The sequence below is a fragment of the Lutjanus erythropterus genome, chromosome 20 (assembly GCF_056507025.1).
Source record: "Lutjanus erythropterus isolate fLutEry1 chromosome 20, fLutEry1.hap2, whole genome shotgun sequence".
NCBI classification, from domain to species: domain Eukaryota; kingdom Metazoa; phylum Chordata; class Actinopteri; order Lutjaniformes; family Lutjanidae; genus Lutjanus; species Lutjanus erythropterus.
In genome coordinates, this window is record NC_139336.1 from 5,518,572 (window position 1) to 5,529,228 (window position 10,657).

A 10,657-nucleotide genomic window follows, 5' to 3' on the forward strand; every position below is an offset into this window, starting at 1 on the left:
GTTGCAGCCCTGGTCTCCTCTTCCTCCCACTGTGCAATACTGAAGCCAAAATATCCAGATGTGAGCACTGCAATCTCGTGCTGCTGGCGTCATCTGGAGCGAGAGTCTGCGCAGTAGTGACCGGTATTATATATAGCTGTGGAGTCGAGGCCCCGCCCACAAAATCATGGGCAGAGCTCAATTGTCAATCATGACATGATTTTTGTTTTTAGGGGAATGGGACTTATGACCTATACTGTAGGGGGCGATCAATTTGTTTTGGCTTCGCTTCTGAGGCGCTGTCATGTCGTTCGTCTTTATAGATGAACGGCTCCGAGCGGTCGGATGACCCTCTCGGAGCAGATGCTGTCTCACCTGTCTCTGGACTCATCTCGTCCAGCAGCTTCACCATGCCCTCTCCCTGCATGGAGGTCCAGTGTTTGATGGGCGAGCCCCCTCCGATCTTACTGTACTGCTCCTGGATCTTTGGCGTGCGGCGCTTAGCGATGAACGGGCCGAGCTTACTGCAGAAACAAGGACAGACCACAGAGTTAGACCCACAACACTCGTAGGCTGTATTAACTCTATAACTAGATTGTTTTATAGTAGATCACTAACTCACTAAAGCCAAAATCTCTAATGGTGGGTCAGAAGAAAACATTGGCTTCATTAGAAGGAGTCACAAGGCAAAATGTTTGTGATCAACTGCTTTACAAGGGTCTGTGTTGTTCATAACACGTTAAAATGAAACCAAAGAGATTTTTTTTTTGTCAGCAGCAGCAACAAGAAGCACTTTGTTGGTTCATTGTCAGTTATTATGCAACAGGCAGAGACGCAGCGGAGCTCTGTGACCCAACAACCTTCCTTATTTGTTTGTGTGTCAACTTAACCAAAAAATATGTAAAATGTCTAAACTTGTGTTGCATCAAAATTATGCTTTCACAAATATCAGAAGTGTTTTTCCTTAAAAACAAAAGAAAAAAATCAAACTGATTAATCGATTACCAAAACGATTGTGATTAATGAACGATTATTTGATTAATCATTGCAGCTCTACTTTTAACATGTTAAAATCAGCTTATAGCACTGCATAATCATAGTTATGCATTCGTAAATGTTCATAATAATGATGACACGTTATAAAGCATTTTATACTGACTTACAAAGTAAAGTGTCATAATACTTTATAACTGCTGGTAACTCACTGAATGTTTTGCAAGGACCATAGTGTATTAAGTCTCACAGCTGTAATACATTATAATCGTTATAATGCATTATAATCATGTTATAATGCATTACAATCACGGTAAAATGCATTATAAGGTTTTTATAAGTTACTAAGTGTTCACTGGGTGTTTTAGTTGTAGTGATGAAATTCCCTGATGAAATAATGCTGTTAAATCAAACAGGCTACATATTTAGACATGACATGTAATGATCAATTCATATTACTTTTGTAGAAGTAATCCTGCTATTACTCTTTACTGTTTATCTTCTCTCTCCCTCTCTCTCCCTCTCTCTCTTTCAGGGTTAGGGATTAGGTTTGGTGCATTATGATCCATGCTACTTTTATTTTATCTTATTAAAGAATAAAGCAGAAGAACTTTAAGTTAACAAGGACAACAAATATTATTTGAACAAAAAATCCTGTGCAAATCAGATTTAATAACCTTTAAGTCACTTTTCTGTGTTTTTTTCATATTATTATGAATATTGCATCATGGACATCTTAATCGTTTTTGGTGTTTTTACATCCTTATTTCAGAGAGCTTCTAACTATAATAATACAGTATTACATGCAGATTATCACGCAGTACAATATATGTATGTTCATAATGCACTATAGACACAGGTGGTGCATGAGTGACATAGAAAGTTACACATGCTTATTGACTAATTTCTGATAAATGTGATATCTCTTGCAGTGAAACAGGGACAGACTTGCAGTTGTTGATGTCAGTTCTTCAGTATTTTGGTCCAGAGAAAGATCAACTGTGCTGCAAACTGTCAAGTCACTGATTAGTATTTAAAAAGCTGCTTTTACTCAGACTAATACATGCATGTGACTGTGTGTGTTCGTACTTCTGCACGGGGAGTTTCATCAGGTCTGTGTCCATGAAGAGCCGCAGCAGGAAGTCGTGGACGTCTTCTAGTTTCTCGGGTCCTCCCATGTTCAGCATCAAGATGCCTGTCTTAGGTTTCCTGAGGGCACAAGAGATTTACAATCAATAATTTATATCTAATGTTCCCTCAACGCCCTAAAAAACTGATTATTAACGATGGGTAATTAATGGGTCTTTCTACGATGAAATCAAACAGTATTTCAGTATTTATTCTGACGTATGTGATCACGTCTGCTAATACTCTTTCACTTTGTGAAATTAACAGAAAGTAGCTATATACCTTTTTCATGGTAGCCATACTGACATGAAATATCAAGTAAACACAGGTTTAATTAATTAACCTAATTAGTGTTGTGTTCAATTTAGTGTAGCAGAGTCTTCCCAGTGAGCCAACTACAAAATAGCAGCACCCTGACTCTGTTTGAGCTGAATGGAATGGAACCTTAATTAGTATTATTGGTAACACCTGCACTGTAAAAGACAATTTTCTTACTCAAAAAAAGGTTGCACACCAAATATGCACTGCCAATATTTTTTGAGCTCGTTCAACTCAAAAATGAAGTTGAGTTTCATAATTGATTTACGTTTCAACCCAAAACAGAGTTAAGTTAACTGAACTTGAGAAAACACGTCGAATGAGCTTAAGCTATTAAGCTGAACCAAAAACTGTTGAGTCATGCTGACAAACAGTTTAAACAAATTACAAAACAAAGTATAAGAAACAAGTTTTTTCCTCAAACTATAAAAAAGAAGTTTGTAAACAGAAGTCGGTTAAAACAGGAAATTGCTGCAGTTTTATGTTAAGGAAGGAAAATATTTTTGTGTTCAGAATAACACTGCAACGCTTGCTGTAATAATGTCATATTAACATACAAATACAGACATGTTTTTACTAGGGCAGCAACTAATGTTTATATTTATTGCATCTGTTTTCGTGATTAATCGATTAGTTATTTGGTCTTTAAAATGTCAGAAAATGGTAAAAAAAAAAAAAAAATGGTGATCAGTGTTTCCCAAAGGCCAAGATGACGTCTTCAAATGTCTTGTTTTTTCCCATAACCCAAAGACATTCAGTTTGCTGTCATAGAAGAGTAAAGAAAACAGAAAATATTCATATCTAAGAAGCTGAAATAAGAGAATTTTTGAACTTTTTACCTTAAAATATTACTCAAATCGATCAATTGATTATGAGAACAGCTGGCAAATAATTTAATAATTGGTTAATTGTTGCAGCTCTAGTTTTCACAGCCATTTTCACAATCAAAATACATGCTAAATGCACAGTGTGTTATATATTGGTCTTGAATTATTTTGGCTTTATAAATTTTTGAAAATGAATTTATAAATCAAAACTTTTTGACTTTGACATAAAAAATGAGCTCATTCTCACAGAGAATGAGTGTTTGTCTAAAGTAAACATGAAGTTTTCCGTTCATTTTGACAGTGCTGAACATTTTTGTGGACACTAAAAACATCATGTAACTGTAGCTCAAGGAGCTGATATTCGATCTCCCCGTCAGCTTTTGAGGCCGATTTTAGCACCTCGGACAAATGTTATCGCTGAGTTCTGATGGGTGCTTTCGACTGTACACTTCATCAACACTGCGTTCACAGCCAGCATCAGCTTCACAGATGCGCGGCCTTCACTTCTGTTTCTTTACACACATTCTGAGCCTTCAGTCCCCCTTTGAAGAATCTGCTGTCTCATTCATAATTATTATCTGGCTCTCGACTTCAAAAAAGGACACAAAAAGGCCAAAAAGCCACGTGGACAGAGATGAGAAGGATCGTGTGTGGAAAAAGACAAACAGAAAGCAGAGGTTGGCGAGGATCCATTGTCTTATTTGTGATGAATGCCTACAAGTTATATCAGGACAAACTGGCATCTGTCCAACTGCTCTGCTGTCTGCATTTCACTCACACTTTCTGTTTATATAGTCAACACGTTTATACCTGAAAGATTTCTCAACTATTTGACTGAAAGCTTTGTCACGACATGAACTGAAGTAAAGATTTACTGCATCTTTCTGCTTCATAACACTGTAATTAGATCGCTGAGTTTTTAACATTAGTCAAAGTAAACAGACGGTTTGAAAACTTCCAATCTGGGTATTGAAACTGGGTCTTGTAGTTGGGGCACCTTGGAAACAAGTTGGAGACAAGAAAAATCGCAGTATCCAATAAGAAGGCACTGAAAACTGGACACACACACACACACACACACACACACACACACACAGAATTATATGAGTAATGTAACAGGAGTCATGAGACCAGCTTCATGTGGAATGAGGAGGAGACTGAGTGACATAATCAGACGCAGATCATGATCATTTAATCCAGTCTTGGATGTCTCAGAGTGGAATAATCTTCTAATCGGTCCATGTGGTCTGAGATTAGTTGTGTAGTTTGTGCACCCTCACATCAACATGGCAACAGTCTGGGACAAACAAAAAAGTTTTAATGTCTGACGTCTCACAGTCTGCACAAGGTTTCACTCCTCAGCTGATAATTCAGCTTCATTTATTTTCTTGTCAATAGAGCTGCAACAATTAATCATTAAATAGATTATAAATCAATTACTAAATTAATCGCCAACTATTTTGATAATCAATTACTTGGTCTGAATCATTTTTTCATAATAATTCTCTGATTTCAGCTCCTTAAATGTGAATATTTTCTGGTTTCTTTGCTCCTCTCTGACAGTCAACTGAATATCATTGGGTTGTGAGTAAAAATAGACATTTGAGGACGTCATCTTAGGCTTCTGGGATCACTGATTGACATTTTTCACCTTTTTAAATCAAACAACTATTAATCAAGAAAATAATCAACCAAAAAATAACCATTAGTTGCAGCCCTAGTACTCACAGTTTAAGTCCTTTCCTCTTTTATTCTTTAACAATTTAGCAGCTCTTTATCGTGCCTTTAAATGACAAACTGATACGGCTGAAGATCACTCTCAAACAGTAACTTAACACTAAATCCTCTTTTCTGAGGTAATAACATGTTACCTTACACCAGACATTCACAGAGAATGAGTCATGACCCACAGGACATTTTGAGTCACCAAGAAAGATGGAAGACATTCTGTAAATTTAAGATTTATATCTGCAGCACACCGTTTATAAAGCATTTAAATGTGTATATTGTTTTATTGATGAGAGAAAAAATGCGAGCCTGTTAATTCTCCAGGCTGCTGTGAAACTGTGCCTACTTGGGGCATTAAAAAAAAATAAAGAAATCTTGGGTCTGTCTGCGCTGGAGGCAAACTTAAAAGGACAGCAGAAGAGACACTCGCACACCAGTTCAGCTGAATGAAAATTCAGTCATTATCTACTCACCCTCATGCTGACTGAGGGTCGGGTTTATTTTGTCAGTCCGCAAGACACTGCTGGAGTTTCACAGGAAAACAGTGTTGTAGGATCTCCCAAACAATGGAAGTGAATGGTGACCAGTTTTCAAACTGGGAAAAAAAAACATCTGGAAAAAGAACATAAAATACCTCCATACTGCTCATTTGGTGTAATCCATGTCTCCTAAAGTCCTGACATGATGTTCACACACCATCACATCACACACACACAGTTCAGACAGTGTGTATGTGGACGTGAACGTGGCTCCAAGCTAAGGATCTACAGTGAAGATTCAGGCTAAAGACATTCTGTAAATAACATGTTTGTAGTCAGCTTGGCATGTTGGGGCTTTAGGAGACATGGATTACACCGGACGAGCAGCACAGAGGCATTTTATGTTTTTATTCTGTTGTTTTTTTCCCATTTGAAAACTGGTCACCATTCACTTCCTTTGTTGGGAGATTCTGCAACACTGTTTTCCTGTGAAACTCCAGCAGCGTTTTATGGACTTAAAAACAAAATCTGGCCTTGGCATGAGGGTGAGTAGATAGGGACTCAATTTCCATTTCTGGATGAACTATCACTTTAAGACATAGGTGTTGAAACAAAAGTTACAGTACAAAAAAAATGAAGACATTTTTTGACAGTGTTGTGTGGAGATGGGCTTGTTTGTGTGCTTCAATAAAACCGCTGTGAAGCAATCAGATGTTTTATTTCTCTGATTAACTGCTTTGTTGGAGAAGTGATCCTCATTTTGTTTGTCTTGTGCTGGTGCACAAGCACAACATACACCTGAAAATGGTCTCATCTGCTCTGCTCTGATCTACAGGTGGCAATAAAGAGCCAAAAAAACAGAACAATGCACCGGAAAAGGAAGTGAAGAAGAATACTTGCTGCTGGTAGACATGGATGAACTTCTAAGAAAAACTTTGCACGTGTGTCATGAAGGAGGAAATGCATTCACAACAATTAGTAGTAGTAGTAGTAGTACTAGTTTTAGACAATGCATTTGCTGTGTGTGTGCGTGTGTGTGTGTGTGTGTGTGTGTGTGTGTGTGCGTGTGTGTGTGAGTGAGTGTGAGTGTGTGTGTGTGCGTGTGTGTATCACCTGTTCTCCTGTGTTTCGGGTGTGGCAGTCTGGGCTAAAGCTGCAGCAGTGGAGCGTCTCCTCACACTCAGACTGACGCTGCTCCTGGCAACTGAAGCAGAAGAAGAAGAAAATAGTTCACTCCTGCATCTGTCACACACACACACACACACACTTTTTTTCATGTGGGTAAGTAAATATTACTGGGTATACATGTCGTTTCCCACCACCTTACAGTCATACAGCTTCTGCCTTTCAGCAGAGAACATCACAGGATCTTAGTTATTACTATTAGCAACACATTAATAGAACCGTTCTTTATGAACTACACCATTTACAGTTATTAATATCACAAACCTGTTGTGTTTAAAATACATCTGATTTAGTTTAACCTCGTAAACTCTTGATTTTCTTAACTCAACTGTTACGATTTAAGATTTAAAAAAATCCACACACCATCACATGTACTGCATATGATTTATTATGATGTTTGTGTTTTCACTGAAGCTTTGAGATTTTTACACCACACTCCAAAATATTCCCATATGTGCTCCTGGAGCTTTATCCACATTTATGAACAGTTCGATTTTCCAGCTGTGAGCGGCTCTGTCATTTCCCTTGTACATTGCATTGTGGGACAATCGTGTACGTCAACAGCCCACTCAAAGGGCCTGTTTACACCTGGTATTAACATGTGTCCTGAGCGATGAGTATGGGTGAGAATGTACCCACGATGCATTGCAATCCGGGCAGTAAGACCACACTTGGAAGGGATCTGGGTCGCATGTGACCACAGTCTTTCAGTGGCGTGTACGTAGTGTTTCCTAATCCAGACTGAAGGACCACCTAGTCAGCTGACTTCCTGTAAGTGAGCATGAAACAGACGTCTGGTTTCCACTTAGTTCACTGTAACGCAAACGTTTGGGCCCACCTGCCAAAAGAAGCAGCAGATGATTGAACAGACTAGTAATCGCGAAATCCCCGGACTACCTTACAAAATCGTGCAATTTTGAGAGTTGTCGAGTTACAAACACATTAATAAACTTTAAACGCTGTCAGCAACAATTCCTAATTATTTGGGCCTCCTCGTTAATTCTGTCTTTGTGTAAAAAGTATTATGCTCGTTGAACCCAGTGAACCGTGGTTAAAAACAATGACACATTTTGCAAACAATTCTTTATCATTCGTTTCGTCTTGTAAATTCAGCATTCAGCGCAATACTTGAATTTGTTTCTCTCATTGTAAAACATACTCGGCCTCGTACAAACATGCCAGGTTAGATTCAGCAAACGCTCCCAATGTCAGAAAATTTTAGTGCACATGCATGAGACTTGCAAATTATTAAATAACGTCACAATAATACCATATATGGCTGTGCTTCTTGCCCCATACATCAGGAAGTGTTCATTCATGAAAATGGCATTACAGAGAAAAAAGAAGAAACTTTACAAAGTTTGACGTTCTGCTTTCAGAGATCCATAAAGAAAAGTCTGTTCTTTTAACAGCGTCAGCAGTGGAATTAAAAGACCTGCTAATGCAAAGCAACGGGGGAAAATGAGTGCTGTCAGATTGTCACTGACATAAAGAGGAAAAGTCTCAATATGAAAATAGCTTCAAAGAGAAAAAAAATGCCACAGCAATCCAATCAATGACTGCAGCAGGATTAGGGGGTCGAGGGATGTTTTCATCACAGAGACAGAGGACAGAATAAGTGAGGATGTTCACCTGGACAGAGACTTCATAAACCTGCATGTGAAAATATACGACCAATACACCTGACAGCAGGTAATGAAACATCATTAAATTAATGATGAGAGGCTTTATGTGCAATTTTACAATTATATTATAATTTGAAAGTCAAACAGGACAATGTCGACATAATTATTAAGTGTAATTTATTTTTCAAACTCAAAATATCTTCAACTTCAAACTTCAGTTTGGATGCCAGCAGACTGACTGCACATGACTGTACTACAGGTCTGGACCACTCAGAAATTGTGTTCGCATCTGAAACAAAATTCAAAATGAGAGAAAACTGGTGAATGCCACAGGTTCTTGTAAATCACTCCCACACACCACTTAAGAACAACTCTGTTCATATGAGTGGTTCTTGCACGAGTGTTATATGTGTTACGAGGACATGCACTTCCACTTTCTCTGACTCTGTCGTTAATGCCTTTCTTTGCCATTTGTGATGTGAAAATATCAGATTTCTCAGAGAAAGAAAGAGAGTGTTTCTTGCTCATAGTTCAGTATAAAATCCCAGTGCACCTCAGAGCGTCTCTCCTGTCAGGCTGCTGGCAGCACAGGTAGGCTGGTATAGCAGTTTAGTCTTGTGCAGAACAGAACACGATACACAGAATGGATCACTCAAGAAACATGTTAATATCAGGTGTAAACAGCTTAAAAATATTTTTAATTATGGATATTGATTAATTTGATATATATACTTTACTTGTTGCACTTTTTCCGGCTGAATGCCCTGCACCATTTCATCAAATGAAAATATTCTACATATCATGTGAATTGCTTAAATAACAAAATTCAAGCTGATATATTTGGTCTCTTCGGAAAGTTTGGGATCCCCTACCAAAATTCCATATATAATTCCGTTATAGTTTAGACAATATGTGGCCAATAAACACGAGTTTGCAAGGAAGTACAGTAAAATAATGTGTTCCTGGCTCCATAATGACCTCTTGCATGAGGTCACACTGAGTGACCTCAAACACACTAATAATTGGAACAATACAATCAAAAACAGTGTGTGAAATACCAAAGACACCTGCTACACGCTGCAGAAGACATACAGAAGCCAATACCTTCTGATTTATGTAAATACAGTCCAACAGCTCTGTGCACAGTCAGCTTTACTTTCATAACCCGGGCTGCAATACCAAGAGGCGCCACCAGGAGGCCTGCTGTGATTATGCAAGTTCACATCGCTGGAATTGTGTAACTCCGTGAGTGCCGAGTTGTTTCTCACTCGCAATGGAAACATGGACCGTGAACGGCTGCCTGATGTATTTACGGGTCCTTTGGCTGTTACTAAATGCAGCACAAGTAGAGGATAAGTCCATTATGTAACATTAACATTAAACTGTAACCTACAGTAATGTTAGGCTGCGTCAAAACACCAGCAGTTAGCGACAGGCTAGCTACGGAAACAGCGCCATTAGTTTGTAAAATAAAAGCAGCTCGACGGTCACCTTTCAGCAAATATTAGGATTTCAAACTTAACAAAAACAAACATGGACACAAACACAGTAATGGAGTTGTGGAAGTAGGAAGAAAAAGATGCCGGTGTTATAGAAGTCGATAATACAATGGACTCATTACAACAGGTGTTATATTGTGAAAGTCCGTACAGGAAGCTGTACTTCCATATCCCTGCTAGCTTTCTGCCTGTTTACGAAATGCTGCCAATGTCAGCGGCGTGTTCTTCAGTTTACTGCACGTTACACAAAGTAACCCTACTTCTTCACTCGAAAATGCTTTTAAAATGTGTCAAAGAAATACAGCAGCGCAGTCTACTCTGTGACATTCAGTTCTAAGCTAAAGCACGAAACTTAAAGGTTTCCGAGTACAGCTCCCAGCAGGCTAACTTAGCCGCACATTCACACTCACATTGGATCAAGCGACCGGCGCTGCCCATTACTGCCATCATTGTAGTTTCCTGTTTCCACAGCTGATAAAAGTCTCTGTTCGCGGCAGGATACTGGATACTGGTGCTCTCAGCGGCTGGGTCCACGAGTATATCCCCTCACTGAGTCACTCGCTGGCCAGTCCGATGTGTCAGTCAGATTCCTTCAGCTTCCACCGGCTGACTGAATGAACGCCTGCCATGTACATAACAGTAACGTCAATACTTCCGGTTTGCACATTCAAAATAAAAGCGCTGGCGTTGAACACGAGATGATGCAACATTTTAGACAATTTAGATTAAACCTGGAAATTCGTGACTTATTTGTCTTTTATCTACATTTAATTCCCAATATGGAAGAGTATTAAGACCAGACATAAGGGGAAAAAATGAGTTTTTCTTATTTTGAATTTGGGGGTGTCTAGAATAAAGTTGAAATAGCATTTCAAATGTATTCTCTGCATTTTAGC

General features: G+C 38.7%; 1 protein-coding gene across 1 annotated transcript in view; it reads right to left on the bottom strand.

Moving 5' to 3' along the window:
- fech (ferrochelatase) overlaps positions 1–10,387 on the bottom strand; it is a 29,913-nt gene extending 19,526 nt beyond the window's left edge. The window contains exons 1-4 of the mRNA XM_084746184.1: positions 10,172–10,387; positions 6,566–6,656; positions 2,062–2,181; positions 355–503 (exon numbers count right to left, since the gene is read on the bottom strand). Coding sequence (XP_084602310.1) covers positions 355–503; positions 2,062–2,181; positions 6,566–6,656; positions 10,172–10,211 — 400 coding nt within the window. The 5' untranslated portion in view covers positions 10,212–10,387. The remainder of the gene's footprint in view (positions 1–354; positions 504–2,061; positions 2,182–6,565; positions 6,657–10,171) is intronic.
- Between the last annotated feature and the right edge of the window lie 270 nt (positions 10,388–10,657).